This window comes from Aythya marila (assembly GCF_965140915.1).
Source record: "Aythya marila genome assembly, contig: HAP1_HAP1_SCAFFOLD_154, whole genome shotgun sequence".
In the NCBI taxonomy this organism is placed as follows: Eukaryota; Metazoa; Chordata; class Aves; order Anseriformes; family Anatidae; genus Aythya; species Aythya marila.
Genome location: NW_028137218.1, coordinates 242,230 through 269,666, shown reverse-complemented (window position 1 = coordinate 269,666; position 27,437 = coordinate 242,230). Strand labels below are relative to the sequence as shown.

Sequence of the window (27,437 nt, the reverse complement as noted above, 5' to 3'; positions counted from 1 at the left end):
AGGAGCCTTCCCCAGGCAAGAGCCTTTGGGCACCAGCAGGACCCTGCCCTACCCTGTCCTGTAAGGGGGCTCCTTCCACCCACAGCTTCTCCCCATAACACCCTGGGCAGCTCCCTGAGCAGGCTGAGTGCTGAGCCTGGCAGGCAGCAGAGGCTCTGTCCCGGCACACAGCCCCTGGGGCATGGCAGAAACCCTGCTCTGTACCACAGCCCTGGCCACCCCTGCCTGCACCCTGGCTGCACAGCCTGCAGCTGGCCCTTAAAGAAGGAACCCTCATGTCCTGTCCCTCTGACAGTTTGGGCAGGCAATCCCTGCTCTAGAGCTTGTCATACTCCTCTGCAGTAGAGAAACTCTGAGAGTGCTCCTGAAAAATTCCATAGGCTGCAGGATTTGCCAGCAAATCTGGACATGGAATCAGGAACAAGAGCTGCATGGTCCTGTAGCCACACACTTACCCTGTTCAGGGCTGTGAAGATTTCTCCTGCAGTGAGCTCTCAGCATCCCCCCTCCACACTGCCTTTAACATCTCCCTCCCTTCTCTCAGCTGCTCTTGTCCCCTGCAGGCAGTGCCCCCAGCCCTGCTGCTGTGCAGAGGAGCTGCTCCTGGGCAGAGCTGTCTCTCTGCAGTGCTGCCCGCTTGCCAGGAGCTCCCCTTGGGCCCATGAGCCCGGCCCAGCTCATCAGCATAGGGAGTGCTTGATAAGTCCCTGGGCCTCCAGGGGAATCAACTTTGAAAAACACTAAAGTAATCATTTATGTTCCTTCCCTCCATTGTAGTGGGAGCACTGTCCTTTTTCATTTCAGAATAGGTATGACGTCCAAGGATCACCTTTCCATGTCCTGGTTTTGGGCAGAACACCCACTCAAGGATCTCCCTCCCCCTGCTGAGGGAAGGGTTTCAGCTGAATCAAACCAGGCATCTCATACTTTGTATGCAGTTCAGAGGCTAGAAGGGGGCTTATCTTCCTCTCCCATGCCTCACAGAATCCCACTGTAGTTGGGATTCCTCTTGCCTTGGTTCAGGTGGGCACAAACCAGGCAGTATGTAAGCTGCTTGTCTCAGCTTTCAGCACTTTGAATGGAGACAGAGGCCAAAAGGGAGCTGTTCAGAGGCAGACACCAGGTGATATTGGAGATGGCAGAGTGACATCTGAGTGACATTTGAAGTGCCTAATTCCTCTGGGTCATAAACAGAGATTTTATTATTGCATGTACAATATAATATAACTGTAGCCATTGCTCAAAAGCAAAGAAAAAAAAGAAATAAAAGGCACTCTGTGACCTGGTTGCCATCACTGGAATGCGGTGGGACCACTTCCATGACTGGAGTGCTGCAATGAATGGTTATGGGCTCTTCAGAAGAGACAGACAGAACAGAAGGGGTGGTGGTGTGGGTCTCTATATTAAGGAGTGTTTTGATGTTGCAGAACTTCAATCTGGGAATGATATTGTTGAGTCCCTATGGGTTAGGGTCAGTAGGAAGGCCAACAAGGCAGGCATCGTGGTGGGGATATCTTATTGACCGCCAAACCAGGATGAGGAGACAGATGAGGCATTCTACAAGCAGACTTTGAGCTGGTCAGGACACTGGTTGGAAGAGTGCCTTGGGAGGCAGTTCTGAAGGGCAGAGGAGTCCAGAAAGGCTGGACTCTCTTCAAGAAGGAAATCTTCAAGGCTCAGGAGCAGACTGTCCATCCCCACGTGCCCAAAGTCCAGCCAGTATGGAAGGAGAGAGAGCTGAACAGAGAGTTGTGGCTAGAGCTTAGGAAGAAAAAGAAGGCTTAGGACCTTTGGAAAAGAGGGTAGGCCACTCAGGAGGACTATAAGGATCTTATGAGGATGTGCAAGAACAAAATTAGAAAGGTCAAAGCTCATCTGGAGCTCACTCTCGCTACTGATGTTAAAGATAACAGAAAATGTTTTTATAAATACAAAAACACAAAAAGGAGGACTAAGGAGAATCTCCATCCTTTACTGGATGTGGGAGGAAACTTAGTGACAAGAGATGAGGAAAAGGCTGAGTTGCTTAATGCCTTCTTTGCCTCAGTCTTTAGCAGCAAGACCAGTTGTTCTCCAGGTACCCATCCCCCTGATCTGGTGGAAGGGGATGGGGAGCAGAATGTGGGCCTCATAATCCATGAGGACATGGTTGGAGACCTGCTACAGCACTTAGATGTACACAAGTCAGTGGGGTCAGATGGGATCCACATGAGGATACTGGTGGAAGAGCTGACCAAGACACTTTTCATCATTTATCAACAGTCCTGGCTACCCGGGGAGGTCCCAGTCAACTGGTGGCTAGCAAATGTGACACCCATCAACAATGAGGGTTGGAGGGTGGACCCAGGAAACGATGGGCCTGTTAGTTTGACTTCAGTACCAGGGAAGCTCATGGAACAGGTTATCTTGAGTGTCATCATGCAGCACTTGGAAGGCTCTGCAGAAGTATCTGGATAGGCTGGATGCATGGGCTAAGGCCAACTGTATGATGTTCAACAAGGCCATGTGCCAGGTCTTGCACCTGGGGCGCAATAACCCCAAGCAGAGCTACAGGCTGGGAGATGAGTGGTTAGAAAGCTTTCTGGCAGAGAAGGACCTGGGAGTATTGGTGGATAGTTGGCTGAATATGAGCCAGCAGTGTGCTCAGGTGGCCAAGAAGGCCAACGGCATCCTGGCTTGTACTCAGCTCTGTTGAGGCCGCACCTCAAGTACTGTGTTCAGTTTTGGGCCCCTCGCTACAAGAAGGACATCGAGGTGCTCGAACGAGTCCAAAGAAGGTCGACGAAGCTGGTGAGGGGTCTGGAGAACAAGTCCTACGAGGAGCTACTGAGGGAGCTGGGCTTGTTCAGTTTGGAGAAGAGGAGGCTCAGGGGTGACCATATCTCCCTCTATACGTACTTTAAAGGAGGCTGTAGCAAGGTGAGCATTGGTCTATTCTCCCATGTGCCCTTTTATAGGACAAGGGGGAATAGGCTAAAGTTGTGCCAGAGGTTTAGGTTGGATATTGGCAAAAACTTCTTTACGGGGAAGGCAGGAGGAGCCTGGCCAGGAGAGATGTGAGATTTGGGGGAGGAAAGAAAAGCTTGGATAGCAGAAGCTAACAATTTTGGAGAGGTAAGTATATTCACGTAAAGTCGAATCCACCTTAAAGCTGACAAAATAGTCATGTGAGGCCCTTACCCTATTTTAACCTGTTACATTAATATTTAAATCTAAATGCCACTCCACACCCTTACAGGAATCCACTGCTCTAATTTTTGACCACAATATCCTTAGCCAAAATTAGTCCATAACCCCTTTCCTCTCTTGCTCACCCTCATCCCTGCCCTTAACAATACCATTAAAATGCTCTATTTAACCCTGGTATTCTTGCAGACCTAAATAAAACCTTCAAACAAAGAGCTTGCCCATACCCTAACCACAGACCTGACACCCCAAGCAGAACACCAAACCGTCCCACTAAACATCTGTTTAATCTCTCACCCAGAAAGGTTCGCCATAGTCTCTAATGCCATACATGAACAACTATTATCCAAAGCCTGTCTTCCTGTGCATTAACCTGCTCACCCTTAACCCTTTTCCTAACCCTTAAGTTTAGGTTCTTGTTCCCTTGTGGCAGGACAGGAACCATGAGATTGCTGTGCAGTCACATGGCATTCAAAATGAATGTGAGGGGCCATGGATTTGATCAGCTTGTAGGCCACAAGGAGGAGATGGGTGGGAATGCTCTGATGAGCTCAGTTCTGCATCAGGATCTCCTGAACCAGCAGGAGGAATTGGCCTGTGGCAGTGGCTGTGAAGTCACTTCTGTCTCTGCAGTTGATAGGGCAGCAACAAGAACGTGTCACAGAAAGGGGCTCTGAGGTCACTTCTGTCTGAAGTAGCTGACAGGTCACACTTCTACCTGGGATCTGTACTTTTCAGCTGACATCTGCCAATGGTCCTGGTAGGCCAGCAGAAGGCACCTGGTTGGCATATTACTGTGGGATCCACTCTGCCCACATACCCAGGAGGACCCAGACAGAAAGAAGGCCTGAATGTGGGATGTCCTGTCCCTTCTGTTTGAGTACACAACTGGACAGCAGGAGGCACAAGGCTTGGCTGTGTCTAAACAAGAAGCTGCAAGGCCAGCAGCAGGCCCATGGCTAGGAAGATGCTCGTGAGGTGAATTCTGTCTGGTTGGCTGACAGGCCGCAAGAAGGCCAATGGGTTGGGATGCCTACTTTAGGAGTGGTTTCCACCCAGGTGGAACTTTCTTTGGTAGTAGGAAAGAGCAGGAGAGAAAAACCTGCCAGAAAATGCACCTTGGAAGGTTGGCATTGGCCATGAAGAAGACAAAATGTCCCAAAAAAAGAGTTGTGCTGTGGTGCTAGAGGTCACCCAAAGAGTGTCTTTGATCAGACACTTTGATCAGTTTTGTGTTTCAAGGAACAGCTGGTGAGGGTTAATGAGACATTGGTGAAACCACGGAAATGCTAGGATGAGAGCAAGGTGGTTAACAGAGATGGGTGTCTGCAGATTTGAAGGAAATAGGGCAAAGTGTGGGGCAACATAGGAAAGTCTGGAGAGGACAAATTGGTGGGCACTGTCAAGAAGAGAAGGCACCAGCAGCCCTGACATTTTTGTCCCCTTGGATAGAGCTTCTGAGGAGATGAGATACAGTCATTGCAAGGGGGCTCATTGCTTTCTTGAGACCCTGTGCAGAGGCAGGAAGGTGTCATACCATTGTTCTTCTTATGGCATCACACTGCCCACCACACCCCACAAACCCCCAGAAGGAGCCCAGAGCCAGACATGGGGGTGCAGAACATTCCCTTCCAGTGGCTGGAGTCAGGACCTGGCCCTTTTACTGCAGCACAACAAACCCAGACTTTTCTCAGCACTGTGCTTTGCCTATCTGTAATCATGGCCTCCAATTATCTGTCCTAACAAGTCCCTGAGGAGAATCTCTTGGTAACAGCCCTCAGTGGGGCCCATTAATACTCCAAGTCACTTCAACTTTTCCTTCTGACTTTATGTTCTCAAGTAGTTGCATCATTCTCCTCTCAGTACCTGATGTTCACAGACTGAGCACCAAAATCCACCATGGAACTCATTAAAAGGCAGAAACACCTAAGGAACCATATGTCTTCCATAGTTTTATTCAAGTCTTCAAGACTTGGACAACTAATTGGGGAGCTTTCATGCTGTATTTAAGGAGGAAGATTTCAAAAAGCACCTAATACAAATCTTTTCTCATTTGGAAGGATGAATATTGTTGCATTTCAGTATTGAGCATCTTTCTTCAATTGATATTAATCCAGGGCTTCTCCTATGCAGACACCCATAGGGAGGAATAGCAGAGTCTTGAGGCCTGACAGTGCATGGACAACCTTGCTCCTCACCACCCCAACCCTGACATTTCTCTCATTGGCCACCTGGTGCTTGTATCACTTTTTCTTACACCACACTTCTGCACTGAAGTCTGCAGCTGGATGTTAGAGCCCCTTTGCACCAGCTCCCACCTCCTTTCCTTAGAGACCTGTCTACACACAGAAGGGTTTTTCCTTATTTTAAAACAAACAACAGGAAAACATGCAGCAATTTTCCAAACAGCAAAGCAAGCACCTCATCTTGTATGTCTCCAGTCAGATTTATAGGTATTAAGATTAGTATGATTCCATATGATCTTAATTCAATGATAAATGATGAGGAGCTTACTACAGAAACAATTAGGCAGACTGCTAATCGATGGGCAAGCTTGAACTCAATGAAGCTCAAAGCAGAAACTGGGTCAGTGAGAGCGGTCTGAATGATCAAAGAGTAAGGGGAGGACAAAGCAGGAGAACCATGGGAAGTGCATAGGTCCAGACAGGCATCTGGAAAGGGGACATTCAAGAGGGATTGTTTATTCGAGATGGGTGGAAGTACCTGGAAGATGAGGGAGTACACCATGATGGAGAAAGCGATGACAATGCAAGTACAGGTGAACATCAGTATTTCTTCTCCTGTGATGAATATAGATCCTGAAAATTCACCTGAAGGACGTAGATCCTTTGGGGCCAGCCATGGCTCTGGAAATGGAGGTCCATGAAGCTGTAGGACTCCTGGTCTCTTGCCTGGGAGATCCCCAGCACAGAGTGCCTGTGTCCCACAGGTCCAGCCCCAGTCCCCAGGCCAGCACAAGAGACCTGGCCCAGGCACAGGGCAGCTCCAGATTCCCCTCCAGGATACCATTTGCCATCAGTCCCAGCACCTTTGGGACACTCCCAGGCTAGTAAAAGGCCAGCTACTATTTGCTAGGCTATGTGCAACCAAGAAGACATCTCACAGTCTTTCAGTGATCTCTAGGGGACTCTGATCCATGGTGAAGCCCAGAAAAGTAACAGGCCTGTCCAGGGAAGGTGTCCTGGGTTGTATTTCTGACACTATCTTTGGAAGATGAGTGCAAAGATATGGCAGAGATGCCACTGTGGAGACATCAGGACTGTCACCTAGATACTCGTGATCTGAGGGCTAAGAGAAATGCAAAGGAACAAGAGAACAAAGTGGAAGCCAAAAGAGAGCAGCAGGGAAACAGCCATTTCCTGCTGCTGGCCATGGCCATGGCTCCAGGGAAGCAGCAGCCCCGACCTGCAGGCCGCAGAGAGGCAGAGCCCAGTGGGCAGTGAGGGACAGCCCCAAAGGCCACTGGGGCTGCTCCTCCATGTGGCAGCTGGGCTCTCGGTCTGAGCTCTTCGTGCATGCTGGGGCTGCTCCCCCAGGTGCAGAAGAGATGGGAGGAGATGGGACATGAGACCAGTAAAATTCTGCTCTCTTCTTTATTGTCATTATCTGCACAAGAAGCCCACTTATATAAGTACATTAGAGCATTGGGTCAAAACTTAAAAACAAACAAACAAACAAAAAAACACATAGCAGACACTAAGAATAAAAGTAAGACAAATTCACCAGCTTTAGACGGTATTAATAAATAAATAAAATTAAAGACAATTGTCGTAACAGTTTATTTCAGAAAACGTCAGTGTCCTGAAACGATTGTAGGCACATGATTAATGTAGAAGAAGAATGTCTGCAAAGACTTGCTTGAAGCATGTATTCAAAGAGTTTCCTCACTGCATCCCTGAGCTCCTGGTTCCTTATGAAGTAGATGAGGGAGGTCACTGCTGGAGGCACCACTGAGTACTGAACCGCCAGCAAAAGATTCAGGGATGAGTATAGAACTGCCACCAGCAGGTCCGTGGATGGGGTGGAGAAAGAAGGGAACTTCAGGTAGGCAAACGAGCCAGTGCTCACAAACAGGGGGACCAGAGCCAGGTGAGGGAGGCACGTGGAAATGGACAGTGGCAGTGTCCACCCTGTTGGTCCTCCCAGTGTCTCCTAGGAGGCCAGCACATCCCAGACCCTCCCCAGCTCTCCACACCTGCCTCTAGTCTCCCCAGCTAAGCCCAGCCCAGCCCAGCCTGGCCCAGCAGAGCAGCCTAGGCTGGGATGGCAACAAAGCAGCAAATGGAGAAGTGGGGGGTCAGTGCAGTGTCCCTGCTGCTGCCATCTGCAGGAGATACCCCAGGACACTACTCACCAGGGAAGCCTGCAACCACCCAGGCCAGCCTTATTCCCCAGAACAGCACCACACTGCTGGCCCTGGGGCTCCTCAGGCACCACCACTGCACACACACAGAGCCCTGCTCTGCTCCCAGGACACCCCATGTCCCACACAGTCTTGTCCCAGGCCAGCACGTCTGGGCTGGCCTGAGCAGCCATTCCTGCATCCCCTGCCCATGCTGCCCACAGCCCCCCAGCTGGCAGTGCTGCTCTGTAGAGCGAGGGGACTGTGGTGCATGGGGCTGTGAGGCACTCTGCAGGGCCGTGCTGGTGAGGCTGGGAAGGCAGAGCCAGCTGGATGGGGGCACTGCCACTGAGTGCCTCCCACACAAGTGGTTCTTTGGCCATGGAGGGTGCACACAGATAGCTGGCCTCCTTCAGAGTCAGAGACTCATGGAATAGCCTGAGCTGGAAGAGACCCACAAGGATCATTGCATCCAACTTATTTCCAATGTCATTAGATGTTTTGGGGTGATTCACTGTATTCAGTCTACAAAATGTCAACTGAGGTATGACAATGCAGCAGACTGCTTTCCCTGTACCTGCTGTGTTCCCTGCAGTTGCAGAGCTCTCCTTTGCCTGTTCCCACCCAGATTTAGCACTATATCTATACTTCAAAAAGTTATCTTTACTTTGCAATATCCATGGGAGTAGCTTTGGGAGAATATCTGAGCCTTCAGGCACTGCCCTCAGCAGATCCTTCTATGCTGCAGATGCTGGTACGGAGCCAGCTGTGTTAGAGAAGTGCCCCTGGCCTGTCCCTGCCTGTGGACACAGAACTGCCCCAGAGCAGCACGGTGAGCAAGAGACAAGAGCAATGAGTCCTCGCAGCAACACAAGGGCTCTGTAGGAGAGTACTAGGTGAAAGGGAGAGCAACTTGGGAAAGAAGCAGCTCTGGGGCTCCTTGGCAGTTCTGCTGTACCAGGACACTTCTTCCCTCCACCCCTGCACACAGCCAAGTGCCCCTGCAGCTTCACTGCAGGTCTCTGAGGGAGGATCTCGGGCAAGCATATCACTGCAGGGTCGTTTTTTTATTTAAATACACAGAAAGCCTGCCTCCTTGTTTACACCAAGTCCAGGAGTCACATGGGACATGTAGATACTTAAATGAAAGAATATGAACAAAGACATTTCTTTGTGGACAATAATTTCACAAGCAATATAAAGAAAAATATATACTCAAACAAAATAAAAAACTAACAAACAAACAAACAAAAAAACTAACCTGCATCTGGGCCTTTAATGAGTTACATTATGAATGATATGCAGAAAAAGAACTAGACAGTGGGTTCGAGAGCATCCTCTGCAAGTTTGCAGGTGACACTAAACTCAGTGGTGCAGTTGATGCAATAGAAGGGAGGGAATGCCATCCAAAGGGATCTGAACTAGCTTTTGAAGTGGGTCCATGAGAAACTGAAGATGTTCAGCAAGTCCAAGTGCAAGGCGTTACACCTGTCTCAGGGCAATCGCAGACATGAGGACAGACTGGAAGAAGAACGCATTGAGAGCAGCCCTGCAGAGAAGATTCTTGTTCTCGTGGACATGAACTGTTCAACATGAGCCATCAGTGCGAGCTTGCATCCCAGAAGGCCAACTGCATCCCGGGATTCATCAAAGGATGAGTGGGTAGAAGGTCGAGGGAGGTGATTGTTCCCCTCTACTCTGCTATTGTGAGGCCCCACTTGGAGTACTGAATCCAGGTTTGGCGCCCCAGCACAAGAAGGATGTTGATCTGTTAAAACAGGTCCAGAGGAGGGCCACAAAGATGATCAAGGAGCTGGAGCACCCCTCCTATGAAGGAAGGCTGAGAGAGTTGGGTTGGTTTAGCCTGCAGAAGAGAAGGCTTTAGGGTGAATTCATTGCCTACAAACCACCTGTCTGAGCTGGAGCAAAAGCCCAGTGCAGGGAACGGTGGTTACGAGGGGCTGTCTGTGATGATTGCATCTTCTCAGTAATTAAAGGGGGCATAAGAAAAGATGGAGAATAACTCTTTGCTCAATCAAATAATGACAGGACAAGGGGGAATGGTTTTAAACTAAAAGAGCAGAGATTTTGATTAGAGGTTAGAAGGAAATTCTTCACTCAGAGGGCGGTGAGGCACTGTAAGAGGTTGCCCACAGAACTTCTGGATGCCCCATCCTTGGAGGTCTACAAGGCCTGGGTGAATGGGGCCCTGGAAACTTGATCTAGTGGGTGGCATACTATCCCAGGGTGGGGGGGTTGGAACTAGATGATCTTTGAGGTCTCTTCTAAACCAGGCAGTTCTATGTTTCTATGATTCTAAGACAGGCAGTTTATTCCTTCTGAAAAACACTCATTCATCACTTTCCACACCGCATCTTTCAGCTCCCGGTTCCTCATGCTGTAGATGAGGGGGTTCACTGTTGGACTCACCACCGAATACAGAACTGCCAGCAAAAGATTCAGGGAGGAGGAGGACATGGAGGGAGGCTTCAGGTAGGCAAATATGGCAGTGCTGGTGAAAAGGGAGACTACGGCCAGGTGAGGGAGGCATGTGGAAAAAGCTTTATGTCGGCCCTGCTGTGAGGGGATCCTCAGCACAACCCTGAAGATCTGCACATAGGTCAGCACAAGGAAAACAAAACAACCAAATAATAAAGAGGCACTAACCACAATAAGCCTAGCCTCTTTGATATAGGCATCAGTGCAGGAGAGCTTGAGGATCTGGGGAATTTCACAGAAGAACTGGTCCAGGGCATTGCCTTGGCAGAGGGGAAGGGAAAAGGTATTGGCAGTGTGCAGCACAGCATAGAGAATAGTACTGCCCCAGGTAGCTGCTGCCATGTTGACACAAGCTCTGCTGTCCATTATTGTCCTGTAGTGCAGGGGTTTGCAGATGGCAATGTAGCGGTCATAAGCCATGATGGTGAGAAGAGAAAACTCTGCTGTGACAAATGTGACAAACATAAAGACCTGGGTAGCACAACCGAAGAAGGAAATGGCTGTGGTGTCCCACAGGGAATTGGCCATAGCTTTGGGAACAGTGGTGGAGATGGAGCCCAGGTCGATGAGGGCGAGGTTGAGGAGGAAGAAGTACATGGGGGTGTGGAGGCGGTGGTCGCAGGCTATGGCTGTGAGGATGAGGCCGTTGCCCAGGAGGGCAGCCAGGTAGATGCCCAGGAAGAGCGCGAAGTGCAGGAGCTGCAGCTCGTGTGTGTCTGCGAATGGCAGGAGGAGGAACTCAGTGGGGAAGCTGCTGTTGGACATTTGCTGCTTCTGGGCATAGCAGCCTATTTATGGAGGAATTTAAAGAGGCAAGTTAGATAGTGTTTTCTGAGCAAAACCTAAGCCATATCTCACTGAAACATCCTCAACAAGACACACTGCCGTTTTCAGGGAAGAATACATGCTTCTGCCTGGAGCTTTTGATTTGGTTGCCTAAGAATGCCTAAGAGACCAGGTTAGTCAACTTTGCTCTCTGGAAGGGTCAGTACTGCCCTGTAGGTACATGATAAAGACCACCAGGGACTGGTGGTGGTCTCTGAGACAGGTACCTGCCCCAGGTAGCAGGCTCTGGGAAGCAGAAAGACTCCCCCCTACTCTTCTGGGTGGCCTCCTTCCTCCCACAGCTTCTCCCCGCAATGTCCTGGGCAGCTCCCCAGGCAGGCTGAGTGCTGAGCCTGGCAGGCAGCAGAGGCCCTGCCCCGGCACACAGCCCCTGGGACACAGCAGGGACCCTGCTCTGCACCACAGCCCTGGCCACCCCGTCTAAACGCCCGGCTGCACAACTTGCAGCTGGCCCCACAAGAAGGAAACCTTATGTTTTGTCCCTCTGACAGCTTTGGAAGGTAATCCCTGCTCTGGAATTTGTCATTTTCCTCTTATCCAAAAAAACTCCTCCTGAGTCCTGAGTCCTCCTGAAAGCTCCCATAGGCTGTGGGATTTGCCAGCAAATCTGTAGATGGCACCAGGAAGAACAGCTGCATTGCCCTGTAGCCAGAGACTTACCCTGTTCAGGGCTCTGAAGATTTCTCCCGCAGTGAGCTCTCAGCATCCCCCCTCCACATTGACTTTAACATCTCCCTCCCTTCTCTCAGCCGCCCTTGTCCCCTGCAGGCAGTGCCCCCAGCCCTGCTGTGCTGTGTAGAGGAGTTGCTCCTGGGCAGAGCTGTCTCTCTGCAGCGCTGCCCGCTTTCCAGGAGCTCCCCTTGGGCCCAGGAGCCCAGCCCAGCTCAGCTGCAGAGCTCCATCCCAAGGCCTCACTGTCCCCCAGAACCTTCCTTATCAGCCACAAACCCACACAATTTGGGATTTCTTTCACCTCTGCTCAGATATGTAAAAAATAATATAGGCTAAACTCCCACAGTAATTACAGGAGATAGAGAAGAGCAGTGAGTTGTTCAAATGTAAACACCACTTGACATTTGAGGTGCACAAAGGTGTCTGTCTTAGCGGTAATCCTTTAAGTTAGGACTTCAGAGACTGGGAATGTAGGTATTAGAGTTTTGTCAGTGCAGACTGCCTAAAAATGTGGCCTCTATTTGTGCCTTGTCACTCACCTGCGAGCTGTCCCTTGTCATTTAGCTAAATAATATAAACCTCCCCTTTAACATCTCTCTCTCCTCCCCAAAATTGGGAGTAGATTAATGGAGAAGTGGTAATTTAGAGACAGTACTTTCTAAAAGGTGTTTGAGAGCTTAGGCACATGAGTGGACTGCCTGTGGTGTAAATGCCTGAAGTAACTAGGAAAATAAAACTAACATTCCCATTTTTAAGGAAAAGGTACAGCATTGAAGAGGCTTTCAGGGTAGGGCATAACTGCATTACCTGAGCGTTTCCTGGGCTCCCAACCTTAGATGCTATCGCGCTGGGGAAACTTGGTGTGCTAGCTCCAAGGAACAGCACAGAACGTAGAGTGGAGTGGAGACACCACGGCTAGGCTCTGTAATCAGGTGGGGCCTCGATTGTTCTTGTGCACAAAGCTGCACTTTTTGCCACCCTGAGCCAAAGATCTGTCATGTTTTGACAAATGCTGTACCCTAGTGTACTTTTTGCTCATTATAATATCATTATAATACCAAAACACACCTCCATCCCAAAAGCTACCCGCCTCCAAGGTGCGACCACCCCTCACTAAGCATGCGCCCTGAATTTCTCGAAGGCTATTACTTTAAATGGAGACGGGAAAACTTTACACCAATCATAACTAAGATATGCTTGACTAGAGCCACTCAAGCTCCACCTAAAAAATAGAAAATAATATAAATTGGCCCAAGAGAAAGGGGATGTTAGGGAAGATACCACCGTCAGGAGAGATACCATCCCGAGGAAATACAACATCCTTAGGACCTCCTGACTCCTGGGATCAGTCAACGGGCTGAGCCTCTCTTCCCCCCTCATTGGGATGCCTTTGGGTGACATCTGAATACTTGCTTATAAATCTCTATAGAGTCTTTGATCCTTTTAACGCGTTTATTTCTAGGCTGCGCACCTGTGACACCTGTGACACCTGTAACACCTGTAACATCTATAACATCTATAACACCTGTAACATCTGTAACACCTACAACACCTATAACACCTGTAACATCTGTAACACCTATAACACCTGTGTATTTCATGCATACTAGCTTGCTTTTGCAGACAGTCCCTATCACCGGCAATCCAAAAGAACCTGATTATCTGTTGCTGTAATAAACCATACTTGATTGCATTGTGATAGCTCTCATGAATGCAACGAGGGTGAGGGTGGTTATCCATGATAGTCCAGTGTTCTGAATCTAACCAGACCCCCAGACGGTTAATGCATTTTTGGTGAATGTCCAAACGGACCCCCAGACGGTTAATGTGTTTTTGGTGAATGTCCGACTGGTTCAGTACCCTGAATCTGACCGGGCCCGTAACGGTTAATCAGCTACACCCCTTAACGCGACACCCACGCCAGGTGAGATTTGGGATTAGGAGTAAGAGTAGTGGATTCCTTGCAGAGAGAGGGACAGCATTTAGCTGTAGCGGTAAGGCTTACAGTTACTGCTTAGAAATATTGCCAGGGCATGACATGGATGTTTTCCTAGTAAGTGTTGCAGCAGCACAGCGTTGCCTGAACCCCTCTCACCTCTTCCAGATCTTTCCTTTCTGTTAGCCAAGTCCCTCTTCTCTCCCCCAAATTTCCCACCTTTATTCACCCAGATTTCCCCTGGCCTCCCCAAAGGAGTCACCCTGTTGGGGGCAGCTTCCTGAAAGCCTTTGTGACCTCAGAGGCTCTGCCTCCCTGCTGTTGTCCAGACAGGGGCTGGGACAGAAGTGACCTCACAGCCAGCATCCAAAGGGACACAAGGAGCTGTTGTGCTCAGGAAGCTTCTTTCTAGCCCCCCCTGGAGCACCAGATGCATGCCGTTCACAGTCTCTCGGGTACTCTGCCTGCCAACCAGCTCATGCTTCAGAAGGTCTTCTACATGTCCAGACTCACGTTTCCTCATGCAGCCTTTAGCATCTCCATTGCATCCTAAAGGAAATGCCCACCATGTGTGGAAAAGTGATTCAAGAACTTTATATATACTTTGGGAAAACATATATTTTAGGCAAATTCTGCAGAGAAGGAGTTGACATGACAGTTATGATGACTAGGATTGCTTTATTCAGATGGTATTCTAGGGGACCGTACCTCCAATGGGAAGTGAACTTTAGACTCTCTCTGTCCCACTGGAATTCATGGCTGGCTCCCTTAGGGAACAGCTTATGGCACTTGGGCTCATTCAGGTTCATCTCACCACACCCACACCGGGTGCAGTCTCATATGCAGAAGGGAAACATGGACTCCTGATGTAGTCATTTAGTGTCCATATCCAGAGGAAGAAACCATCTGTGTGAGCTGGGGCGAGAGCCCAGAGCTGGGAATGGTGGTTGCAAGGGGCTGCTCTTGGACCATTGGCCTGAGGCAGCATCTGCCAGGGTGTCCAGAGAACAAGGTCCAAGCCCAGCCCCTGCTCTGCTGGTCCTCCCTGACTCTCCCAGGAAGACAGCCTTTCATGCTGCGGATACAGGCCGGTGAAGTCAAAATCTCATGGGTGCTGGGCACCAACAGGCAGGAATGGAATCATCCCTTCCTGCCTAAAATATGATCCTGGGACTCCTATCTTATCTGCCTGAGTCCACAGAGAAACAAGCAAAGCCAGGAACCTCTTTCAAGTCCGTTTCTTTGAAATATCCATGAGAGCATCTTTGGGAGAAGAGCTGGGCTTTCAGGCACTGCCCTGAGCAGATCCCCTTTTATACTGGAGATGCTGGTATGGAGCCAGCTGTGTTAGAGAAGAGCCCCTGGCCTGTCCCTGCCAGTGGACACAGGACTGCCCCACAGCAGCACAGTGAGCAAGCGACAAGAGCAGTCCTCGCAGCAACACAAGAGCTCTGTAGGAGAGTGTGGGAGGTGAAATGGAGAGCTGATTTGGACAGACCAAGCCCTGGGGCTCCCTGGCATTGCTGCTATGCCAGGACTTTTTTCCCCTCAACCTCTGCACACAGCCAAGTGCCACCACCTTTCTCTGAGGAAGCATCTCAGGCAAGCAAGTCACTGCAGGAACCATCTTTTAGTTAAATACACATTAAATATTTAATTGCCCATTAAATACACCTCTTTTATACCAAGTATCAGAGTCACATGAGACATTCAGTAGTGAACTGGAAGGGGAAGAAAAAGGGTTTTTTATTTTTTTAAAATATATCACTACATAATTAAAGCAAAAAGAAAAAACAAAACAAAACAAAACAAAACAAAACCAAAAAAACACCAAGATCTTCCTTGGCCTTTAATGAGTTACATTATGAGATACATTATGAGTGATATGCAATGGACATGCAGTTATTTGCTTCTCAAAAACCTCCAGTCATCACTTTCCACACTGCATCCTTCAGCTCCTGGTTCCTCATGCTGTAGATGAGGGGGTTCACTGCTGGAGGCACCACCGAGTACAGAACTGCCAGCAAAAGATTTAGGGATGAGGAGGACACGGAGGGGGGTTTCAGGTAGGCAAATGTGGCAGTGCTTATGAACAGAGAGACCACAGCCAGGTGAGGGAGGCATGTGGAAAAGGCTTTGTGCCGTCCTTGATGGGAGGGGATCCTCAGCACAACTCTGAAGATCTGCACATAGGACAGCACAAGGAAAACAAAACAACCAAATAATAAACAGACACTAATCCCAAGAAGCCCAACTTCTCTGAGGTAGGCAACTGAGCAGGAGAGCCTGAGGATCTGGGGAATTTCACAGAAGAACTGGTCCAGGGCATTGCCTTGGCAGAGGGGTAGGGAAAAGGTATTGGCAGTGTGCAGGACAGCATAGAGAAAAGTACAGCCCCAGGCAGCTGCTGCCATGTTGACACAAGTCCTGCTGGTCATTATTGTCCTGTAGTGCAGGGGTTTGCAGATGGCAATGTAGCGGTCATAAGCCATGATCGTGAGTAGGTAAAATTCTGCTGTGACAAAGACAACAAAGAAAAAGACCTGGGTAGCACAGCCTGCATAGGAAATGGCCCGGATGTCCCACAGGGAGTTGGCCATGGCTTTGGGGACAGTGGTGGTAATAGTGCCCAGGTCGATGAGGGCGAGGTTGAGGAGGAAGAAGTACATGGGGGTGTGGAGGTGGTGGTTGCAGGCTACAGCTGTGAGGATGAGGCCGTTGCCCAGGAGGGCAGCCAGGTAGATGCCCAGGAAGAGCCCGAAGTGCAGGAGCTGCAGCTGGCGTGTGTCTGCAAATGGCAGGAGGATGAACTCTGTTGGGAAGCTGCTGTTGGACATTTGCTGCCTCTGGGTATGGATGCCTTTCCCTGGAGGAAAAATAGAGTCACAGTAGTGAGACTTGTCTGAGCAAAACTGCTACTGTGTTTCAGAGATTCCTCCTCAACAAGATACACTGTGTCTTCCTTATGAGCTCTTTTTTATTCTCTCTGAGGTGCCTCAATGTCCAGGCAGATCCTCTGAGGGCTCAGCAGAAGTCAGTACTACCCTACAATATCCGGTGAAGGGCGCTGGGGATGAATCTGTGGTGCCCAATAGCCAGAGGCACCTCTATTTTCAGGTTCCATGCAGGACATCCAGCAATCCCATGAGGAACACTAAAGGTGGTGTTGGTGTTCTCTGTAAGGAGAGGGGTGTGAAGAGAAATTCTGAGGCTCTTCATCGACCTACAGTTCTCTTTCAGTGTCATGCTCTGAAAGCCTCAGTGAAGGACACAGCCTGACAACTCCATTATCATGCCCCATGACTCTCCTTCAGGGCAGGTAAAAGAAATGAGAAACACCAGAGATTTCCTTCCCTTCCGTTAGTGCATGTGCTAGCCTTACCTTTTGTTCTTGCCTAAGGTTGCCCCTGGGGTGCTGTGGATCTGTGAGCAGTCTGAACAAGGCAGCAGCCTCTGCACACCAGCAGGACCCTGCCCTGCTCCTACCAGCCACAGCTTCAGCCCACAGCTCCCTGGGCAGCTCCTCTGCAGGCTGAGTGCTGAGCCTGGCAGGCAGCAGAGGCCCTGCCCCAGCACATTGCCCTGGGGCACAGCATGGACCCTGCTCGGCACCACAGCCCTGGGCACCCTGCCTGCACCCTGGCTTCACAGCCTGCCACCAGCCCTGTGAGAAGGAAACCTCATGTCCTGCCCCTCTGACAGCTTAGGCAGGAAATCATTGATCCAGGAAACAGCCCCATCATCTGCACTGGAGAAGTTAGTATATAAGCCAGGAAACCTATATTACTGTAGTTTAGAGCCACAGATCCCTCGGGACTACCAGCCATGGAACTGACAACTGTAGAAGAGACCCCCAGGATACTTGCATCTGCCTTGCCCTGCAGACAGAGACTTACCCTGTTCAGGGCTGCGAAGATTTCTCCTGCACTGAGCTCTCAGCATCCCGCCTCCACACTGCCTTTAACATCTCCTTCCCTTCTCTCAGTTGCCCTTGTCCCCTGCAGGCAGTGCCCCCAGCCCTGCTGCTGTTCTGAGCAGAGGAGCTGCTCCTGGCCAGAGCTGTCTCCTTGCAGCACTGCCTGCTTGCCAGGAGCTCCCCTTGGACCCAGGAGCCCAGCCCAGCTCAGCTGCAAAGCTCCATCCCAAGGCCTCACTTTCCCTGCCCTCTTTTGTGTCCCTTGAGATGTCTGTCACTGGGCCTTCAGGGAACCAACTTTGAAACAGGCTGACGCAATCCCCTATGATCCCTCCGCCAGATGAGGAGTGACACTTACTTTCAGCAGTGTCGTTTCTCCTATCAGGAGGAGTTGCATCAAAGAATCACCTTGTCCTCTTCCACTTTTAGGCAGAACACCCAGACTGTGACTGGCAGGAATCCCATTTTCCCAAGCTGAGACAAGAGATCACAAGGACTCAGTTGAGACATCTCATCCTGAGTTTGTTGTCTTAAGGCTCAAATGGGGCCCAGAACTTTCAATACAAAAAGTTGGGATTTCTCTTAACTTCTTCTCAAGTACAGCACTTCTGAGGTGCCAGACGTTGTATAAGATAGATTCCATGAGAACTTCAGAGACTGGAAATGTAAGTATTAGCATTTTGTCAGGGTATGCCTCCTAAAAATATTGCCTTCCTTTTTGCCTTTTCCCTAACATGGGATCTTTACCTTTAGCTAAAAAAATATATAAAACTCCCCTAGAACATCTCTCTCTCATCCCCCTCTAAGGGACATCCCCTCTCTGACTTCTCTTCTCCAAGCTAAACAAGCCCCACTCTCTCAGCCTATCCTTGTATAAGAGATACTGCAGTCTCCTCATCGTCTTTGTAGCCCTCCTCTGGACTCTCTTCAGTAGTTCCATGTCCCTGTACTGAGACAGTTCCATGTTCCATGTACTGGGAGGCCCAGAACTGGACACAATGCTCCAGTTGAGGCCTCACCAGGGCTGAGTAGAGGGGGAGGATCACCTCTCTTGACCTGCTGGCAACACTCTTTGAAATGCACCCCAGGATACCGTTGGCCTTCTTGGCCAAGGGAACATTGCTGGTGCAAGGGAACATTGCTGACTCATGGCTAACATGCTGTCTACCAGGACTGCCTTGTCCTTCTCTGCAGAGCTGCTTTATAACAGGTCACCGCCCAACCTCTACTGGTGCATGGGGTTATTCCTCCTAGGAGAAGGACCTTGCACTTGCCTTTCTTGAGCTTAATGAGGTTCCTCACTGCCTTGCTCTACAGTCTACCGAGGTCCCTCCAAATGGCAGCACAGACTTCTGGAGTATCAGCCCCTCCTCCCAGTTTTGTATCTTCAGCACATTTGCTAAGGTTGCACTCTGTTGCATTGTCTAGGATGAATAAGTTGAACAAGACTGGACCCAGTACTGACCCCCGGGGGACAGCTGGGGATGTTCAGCCTGGAGATGAGAAGGCTCCGGGGTGACCTCATTGCAAATTTTCAGTACTTAAAGAGGGCTTATTAAAAGGATGGAGGTTTTTTTTTTTATTATTTTATTTTCTCAATCACTTAATGACAGAAGAAGGGAGAATGGTTTTAAACTAAAAGAGGGGAGATTTAGGTTATGGGTGAGGCTCACATGGGTTTCTTTGTGGAACTATTGGAGAACGTCCAGAGAAGGACTACAGAGATGATGAAGGACCTAAGGGGTAGACGTATGAGGAGCGGCTGAGGTCACTTGGTCTGTTCAGCCTGGAAAAGAGGAGGCTGAGGGGAGACCTCATCGTGGTCTACAGCTTCCTCATGAGGGATAATGGAGGGGCAGGCACCGAATTATTTTCTTTGTTTATTATTTTATTATTTTCAGTGGTCGCCCACTGGAACAGGCTCCCCACGGACATAGTCACGGCACCAAGCCTGCTGAAGTTTAAGAAGGGTTTGGACAGTGCTCTCAGTCATATGGTCTGAATTTTTGGGTAGACTTGTGTGGTGCCAGTAGTTGAGCTCGATGATCCTTATGGGTCCCTTCCAACTCGGGATATTCTATCATTCTATGATACACCAGCCATGTGCCTGAAGGCGGCCTATCAGGCCCTTAGGCACAATACTCCAACACCCACCTGCACAGCCATGGGCCTCCTCTTGAGATCCTGAGGCACAGGTGACCTACCTCAGAAGAACATCCCCACCCATCTCCTTGAGCCCTATGACCTGGCCAGATCTATATCAGGCTCTTGGGGCCAACCTGATTTGATTACATGATCAGAGTGCAGGGATTTGGGAGTTAGGTCTTCAGGTTAGGGTCTAGGGATTAGATCTTGCTTTCCAGGTTTAGGGATTTGTCCGAGTCTTAGAGGGAGGCTTTGGTGTTCTGCTTTGGGTAGCCAGTCACTGTTTAAGGTATGGGCTAGATTTTTGGTTACGGTTTTATTATCTACTTTGTTTGGGGATAAGGGCTGCTATTAAAACTGTGAATTTAATAATCGAAATTAAAGGCCTGAGATTAGGGTGATCAATAGGTTAAGACTAATGGTAACAGGAGATGTGTTTGGAGTTTGAGTTCAAGGTAGGATTTGATGTTGGGGATTAGAGCAGTGGATTTGTTCAGGGTGAGGGATGGCATTTCAGGTAGGACTACATGTATGTCCTAGGGTTGCAAGTTAGAACTATTGCCAAACTTGAATATTTTCCAGCATCAGCACCCTTACCTGAAACCCTTTTCTCTCTTCCAAATCTTTCCTTTCTCTTAGCCACTTCAGTCTTCTCTCCACCAAACCTGCCACTTTATTTTCCTGGCTTTCCCCTGGCCTCCCATAAATGTCATCTTGCCGGGGGCAGCTTTCTAATGGCCTTTATGACCCCGGAGGCTCTGCCTCCCTGCTGTTGGCCAGCCAGGGGCTGGGACAGAAGTGACCTCACAGCCAGCATCCACAAGGCTACAAGGAGCTGTTGTGCTCAGGAGGTCTCTTCCCAGCCTACGTCCTCCCCCCCCAGGAGCAGTGGGTGCCGGGGATGCCCTGCACAGTCCCTCATGTTTCCCCATGTAGCATTTATCAACACCAGTGCATCCTGAAGGAAATGCCCATCTCTGTGTGGAAAAGTGAATCAAGAAATGAATTTTAGGAAAATGTTGAGATCTCTACAGAGAAGGAGTTGGTGTGAAAGTCATGATGTCTAATTTTGCTTTATTTAGCTGGTTTCCCAGGAGATCATACCTCTAAAGAGAAGGGACCTTGAGACTCTGTCTGTCCCACTGCACATGATAGCAACCTTAGGGAATAGTTTCTGGCACTTGTGTTCACTCAGGTTCATCTCACTGCACCAATAATATGGGCCATCTCATATAGACAGGGCAAGCGTGGATTCCTGATGTAGTCATTTGGTGTCCTTCCATGTAGAAACAAACCACCTGTGTGAGCTGGGTCAAGAGCCCAGTGCTGGGAAAGGTGGTTGTGAGGGCTGCTCTGGGACCATTGCCCTGGGGCAGCATCTGCCAGGGTGTCCAGAGAACAAGGGCCCAGCCCAGCCCCTGCTCTGCTGCTCCTCCTTGTCTTTGCCAGGAGACCAGCACAGCCCAGACCCTCCCCAGCTCTCCACACCTCCCTGTCCTCTCCCCAGCCCAGCCCAGCAGAGCAGCCCAGGCTGGAATGCCCCCAAAGCAGCAAGTGGAAAAGTGGAGGGCAGTGGCACTGTCCCTGCTGCTGACATCTGCAAATTACCTCACCTCCTCGCCTTCCCCTTGTAGAAGAGACACACAAAGCTCATTGAGTCCCACTCATTTCCAATGGCAGAGACATTTTGGGGTGATTCATTCAATCTAGTCTTTGAGATTTCACCAGAGGTTTAACAACTAATTCAGCAGACTGCTTTCTCTGTGCTTGCTGTGTTCCCTGCAGTTGCAGAGCTCTCCTTTGCCTGTTCCATCCCAGGTTTAGCATCTTACCTCTGCGTGGCTCCACCTTGGACATGCTCATGCTCTGTGGGCTCCATGTCCTGCTGACTCCCTGGCACACACTGTCCCTGCCAATCCCCTGGGCTCTCCTGGTGACTTGTACTTCCCTGACACCTGCCCACTTTCACACCTATTGCATGCTGTGGATACAGGCAAGAGAAGTCACCATCTCTATGGGTGCCAGACACCAGCAGGCAATTCCAAAATCAGCCCTCCCTGCCTAAAAGCTGATCCTTGATGATCAGCTGATCTCGTCACCCTGAGCCCACAGAGAAACAAGCAAAGCAAGGAGCCTCCTTTGAGTCCATTCCTTTGCAATATCCATGAGATGAGATGTGGGAGAAGAGCTGAGCCTTCAGGCACTGCCCTCAGTGCCAGATCCCCTTTCATGCTGGAGGTGCTGGTACGGAGCTGTGTTAGAGACCCTGGCCTGTGGACAAAAGACTTCCCCACAGCAGCACAATGAGCAAGCAACAAAAGCAATCAGAACTCACAGCAAGAGAAGGGCTCTGAAGGAGAGTGTGCGAGGTGAAAGAGAGCACCTCAGGACAGACCAAGCCCTCAGGCTCCCTGGCAATGCTGCTGTGCCAGGACTCTTCTCTCCTCCACCTCTGCACAGAGCCAAGTGCCCCTGCAGTTCCCCCACAGGTGTCTGAGGAAGGATCTCAGGCAAGAAAGTCACTGCAGGGTCCTTTCTTTTATTTAAATATACAGAGAGCCAGGCTCATTTTTTCCACCAAGTCTTGGAGTCACTCAAGCAGGCAAATATGAAAACGAAGGGGAGGAAAAATGTTATGTCTTTTCCATAAGTAAGGAAAAAGAAAAAAAAAAAAAAAAAAAAAAAAAAAAAAAACAGAAAAAGAAAAAACAGCAAGGCACACTCATAGAAAACAAACATTTGGGAATATAATGAGTTATATTATGAGTGATATGCAGAAGAAAACAGGCCATTTATTGTTTCTGACACACTCCAGTCATCACTTTCCACACTGCATCCTTCAGCTCCTGGTTCCTCATGCTGTAGATGAGGGGGTTCACTGCTGGAGGCACCACTGAGTACAGAACTGCCAGCAAAAGATTCAGGGAGGAGGAGGACATAGAGGGAGGCTTCAGGTAGGCAAATGTGCCACTGCTGATGAACAGGGAGACCACGGCCAGGTGAGGGAGGCATGTGGAAAAGGCTTTGTGCCGTCCCTGTTGTGAGGGGATCTTCAGCACGACCCTGAAGATCTGCACATAGGACAGCAAAAGGAAAACAAAACAGCCAGATGCTACAGCGACACTAAGCATAAGAAGCCCAACTTCTCTGAGGTAGGCATCTGAGCAGGAAAGCCTGAGGATCTGGGGTATTTCACAGAAGAACTGGTCCAGGGCATTGCCTTGGCAGAGGGGAAGGGAAAATGTATTGGCAGTGTGCAGCACAGCATAGAGAAAACCACTGCCCCAGGCAGCTGTTGCCATGTTGACACAAGTTCTGCTCTTCATTACTGTTCTGTAGTGCAGGGGTTTGCAGATGGCAACGTAGCGGTCGTAAGCCATGATGGTGAGAATAGAAAACTCTGCTGAAAGGAAAAAGAAACAGAAAAAAACCTGAGCAGCACAACCTGCATAGGAAATGGCCATGGTGTCCCAGAGGGAATTGGCCATGGCTTTGGGAAGAGTGGTGGTAATAGTGCCCAGGTCAAGGAGGGCGAGGTTGAGGAGGAAGAAGTACATGGGGGTGTGGAGGCGGTGGTTGCAGGCTATGGCTGTGAGGATGAGGCCGTTGCCCAGGAGGGCAGCCAGGTAGATGCCCAGGAAGAGCGCGAAGTGCAGGAGCTGCAGCTCGCGTGTGTCTGCAAATGGCAGGAGGATGAACTCAGTGGGGAAGCTGCTGTTGGATATTTGCTGCCTCAGAGCAAGGATGGCTGTCAGTGGTGGAAAAGACATGGAACAAGTTAGAGATATTTCTCTGAGCAATACCTATAGTTATATGTTATGTTTCATCGAAACCTCCTCAGCAAGGCAGACTATTCCTTCCCTTTGAGGAAGATGTGCTCCTGCATCTAGCGCTCAGTTTTATTTCCTAAGGGTGTAGAGGGACCAGACAGATCCTTTGTGGGCTCAGCCAGAGTCAGTACTGCCCTACAGCGTCTGCTGAAAACCAGTGGGATGGATTTCAGGTGCCCACTGGACACAGGTGTCTCAGTATTTTAGGTGCTGAGAAGGACATCCAAAAATCTGTCACAAAACAATGAAGTATATAGGTTATAGAGTGTGGAGGAAAACTGTGAGATTCCTCACAGACCTACAGATCTATTTCAGTGGAATAATCTAACAGCCTCACTGACTGACACAACCAGACAACTCCATTAGTGTTTTCCTGACTGCTCTTTAGGGCAGGAAAATGAAAGCAGAAACTCTAGAGAGTGCCTTCCATGCAGATAGTGCAGGAGTTGGTCCATCTTGTCAAGAATCACCCCCAGAGATGCCCTGGGGGTGCTGTAGAGCTGAGAGCTGCCTACCCCAGGAAGCAGCCTCTGGGCAACAGCAGGACCCTGCCTTGCCCTGCCAGGGGAAGGGGTGCTTCTTCCACCCAAAGCTTCTCCCCGCAGCACCCTAGGCAGCTCCCCCGGCAGGCTGAGTGCTGAGCCTGGCAGGCAGCAGAGGCCCTGCCCCGACACACAGCCCCTGGGACACAGCAGGGACCCTGCTCTGCACTCACGCCCTGGACACCCCTGACTGCACCCGGGCTGCAGCCAGCCCTGTGAGAAAGAAACTTCATGTCCTGTCCTTCAGTAATTTATGGCAGATAATCACTGTTCCGGAGCTTGTCGTTCTCCTCTTATCCAAACACTGAGAGTCCTCCTGAAAGCTCCCATAGGTTGAGGGATTTGCCAGCAAATCTGGAGATGGCACCAGGAACAACAGCTGTGTTGCCCTGCAGCCACAGACTTACCCTGTTCAGGGCTCTGAAGATTTCTCCTGCAGTGAGCTCTCAGCATCCCCCCTCCACTCTGCTTTTAACATCTCCCTCCCTTCTCTCAGCTGCCCTTGTCCCCTGCAGGCAGTGCCCTCAGCCCTGCTGCTGTGCTGTGTAGAGGAGCTGCTCCTGGGCAGAGCTGTCTTTCTGCAGTGCTGCCCTCTTGCCAGGAGCTCCCCTTGGGCCCAGGAGCCCGGCCCAGCTCATCAGCACTGGGAGCTCTTGACATGTCCCTGTGCCTCCAGGGGAATCAACTTTGAAACAGACAAGTAATCACTCATGTTCCCTCCCACTACTTCAGAAGGAAACTTTTTCAGCACTGTTATTCCTCATACAGAAAAACTATGTGGTCCAAGAATCACTTTTCCCTGTCCTGGTTTTAGGCAGAACACCCAGGCAAGGACAGGGAGGGACCTGCCTTCCCCCTGCTGAGAGAAGTGTTTCAGCTGAGTAAAACAAGGCATCTACTTCTTTATTTGCTGTCCAGAGGCTAGAATGGGGCTCAGCTTCCTCTCCCATTCCACACACAACCCACACAATTTGGGATTCCTCTTGACCGGGTTCAGGTGGGCACAAACCAGGCAGCTGCATGTCAGCTGCCTGTCTCAGCTCACAGCGTATTGAATGGAGACAGAGAGCAGAAGGGAGCTGTTCAGATGCAGACACCAGGTGACATTGGAGGTGCCATGGTGACATTTGAGTGATGTTTCAAGTGCCAAATTCCTCTGGGCCATAAACAGAGATTTTATTGATGCATGTCCATTATAATACAGCTCCAGCCATTGTTCAATAGCAAAGAAACAAAAGGCAAGCTATGACTTGGTTGCCATCACTGAAACTTGGTGGGAGCACTCCCATGACTAGAGTACTGCAATGTCTGGCTATAAGCTCTTCAGAAGGGACAGGCAGCACAGAAGGAGTGGTGGCATAGCTCTATATTAGAAAGTGTTTTGATGTTGTGAAACTCGAGGCTGAGAATGATAATGTTGAGTCCCTGTGGGATAGGGTCAGCAGGAAGGCCAACGAGGCAGGCATCCTGGTGGGGATATCTTATAGACTGCCAAACCACGATGAGGAGACAGATGAGGAATTCTACAGGCAGCTGGCAAAAGTTGCAAAATCATCAGTGCTTGTTCTCATGGGGGACTTCAACTTCACAGATATATCCTTGAAAAGCATTACAGCTCAGAAGAAGAAGTCCAGGAGGTTTCTGGAGAGAGTGGAAGAAAGCTTCCTGATGCAGCTGGTTAGTGAGCCTACCAGGGGAGGTGCCCTGCTAGACCTTCTCTTCACAAACAGAGAAGGACTGGTGGGAAATGTTGTGCTTGGGAGCTGGCTTGGGCAGAGTGACCGCGAAATGTTAGAGTTCTCCATTCTTGGTGAAGTCAGGAGAGGGATCGTAAAACCAGTCTTAGACTCCCAGAGGGCAGACCTTGAGCTCTTCAGGACACTGGTTGGCAGAGTCTCTTGGGAGGCAGTTCTGAAGGGCAGAGGAGTCCAGGAAAGCTGGGCACTCTTGAAGAAGGAAATCTTAAAGGCTCAGGAGCAGTCTGTCCTTATGTGCCCAAAGACGAGCCAATGTGGAAGAAGACTGGCTTGGCTGAACAGAGAGTTGCTGCTAGAGTTTAGGAAGAAAAAGAGGGTTTAGGACATTTGAAAAGAGGGCAGGCCTCTCAGGAGGGCTATCAGGATGTCATGAGACTGTGCAGGGACAAAATGAGAAAGGCCAAAGCTCATCTGGAGCTCACCCTGGCTACTGCTGTTAAAGATAACAGAAAATGTTTTTATAAATACAGAAACACAAAAAGGAGGACTAAGGAGAATCTCCATCCTTTACCGGATGTGGGGGGAAACTTAGTGACAAGAGGTGAGGAAAAGACTGAGGTGCTTAATGCCTTCTTTGCCTCAGTTTTTAGCAGCAAGACCAGTTGTTCTCTGGGTACTCATCCCCCTGATCTGGTGGAAGGGGGATGATCTGGTGGAACTAGCTGCTGTGCGTCAGAGAGGCTGGGAGTTCAGCAGCAGTGCCATGGGCTGGAAGGATCACAACCAGCTCACTTCAACCTGGGCAGATTCTGGTCCAAGAAGGGAGTGTTTTATAAGTATGATATTACGAGGGCAGTGGTGCCTCAGAAACTTCAGTAAGTCTAGAAAGTCCAGTAGGAAGCAAATGGCTGTTTAACAGCCTGTGAGTTGACTTCTTTCTGAAGCAGCTGACAGGTCATCCCTTGACTCCTGGTTGGGATCTGTGCCGTTAGGCTCACCTCTGGTGGTCTCCATGACAAGCGAGCAGATGCACCTGCTCTGCACATAGTTTGTGAGATCCTCTCTTCCTAAGTCCCTGGCAGGCCCCATAGAGGAAGAGGTCTTGAAGAGGTTTTGTCATGTCAGAGGTTTCAGCTTTTGCCTAATTCATCCTTCAGGACTGCTTTCAGTTTTTGACACAGAGGGGGCCACTGCCTCTGAGATGTCTGGGGGATCACAAAGACTTTGTGAGGGCAGGGAAAAAGTTACTCTGGGTCCATAGGAGCCATTCTAGAACCAAAACATGTAGGCAGGAAGCACACTTTTGTGGTGTTGCAGAGCTGCTGGGCACATTGCACGGGGTGCTCCGACAGCCTTTGTGTCCTTCTCCATGCTGGCTTAGGAGCTGCTTCTTTCTCAGGAACAGAGTAGCCAACAGAGGTGAGACAGATACTCTCAAGTTCATGAAAGCCATCAGAAAGCTGCCCCTAAGAAGATGACTGATATGGGGAAGGCAGGAGGAGCCTGGCCAGGAGAGATGTGAGATTTGGGGGAGGAAAGAAGAGCTTGGATAGCAGAAGGTAATGATTTTGGAGAGGTAAGAATATTCAGGTAATGCTGATCCCACCATAAAGCTGACTTAAAGCAGTCATGTGAGGCCCTTACCCTTTTTTAACCTGTTACATTAATAACTAAATCTAAATGCCACTCTACACACTGACAGGAATCCACTGCTCTGATTTTGACCACAATATCCCTTGAAGCCAAAATTAGTCCATAACCCCTTTCCATTACCTTTCCTCTCTTGCTCACCCTGATTCCTTCCC

General features: G+C 49.8%; 3 protein-coding genes across 3 annotated transcripts; all 3 read right to left on the bottom strand.

Moving 5' to 3' along the window:
• Positions 1–9,865: 9,865 nt before the first annotated feature.
• On the bottom strand, positions 9,866–14,025 carry LOC309891033 (olfactory receptor 14C36-like; the record flags this gene model as incomplete). The annotated part of the gene is made up of 2 exons (XM_082785427.1): positions 9,866–10,764; positions 14,016–14,025. 2 exons carry the CDS (start codon positions 14,023–14,025, stop codon positions 9,866–9,868), a joined length of 909 nt encoding a protein of 302 aa, XP_082641553.1.
• Positions 14,026–15,415: 1,390 nt separating this feature from the next.
• On the bottom strand, positions 15,416–16,339 carry LOC309891032 (olfactory receptor 14I1-like; the record flags this gene model as incomplete). Its single annotated transcript, XM_082785426.1, has 1 exon — positions 15,416–16,339. One exon carries the CDS (start codon positions 16,337–16,339, stop codon positions 15,416–15,418), a length of 924 nt encoding a protein of 307 aa, XP_082641552.1.
• A 5,703-nt stretch (positions 16,340–22,042) lies between these two features.
• On the bottom strand, positions 22,043–23,333 carry LOC309891031 (olfactory receptor 14C36-like; the record flags this gene model as incomplete). The annotated part of the gene is made up of 1 exon (XM_082785425.1): positions 22,043–23,333. The coding sequence occupies one exon, from the start codon at positions 23,331–23,333 to the stop codon at positions 22,356–22,358; it is 978 nt and encodes a 325-aa protein (XP_082641551.1). The 3' UTR covers positions 22,043–22,355.
• Between the last annotated feature and the right edge of the window lie 4,104 nt (positions 23,334–27,437).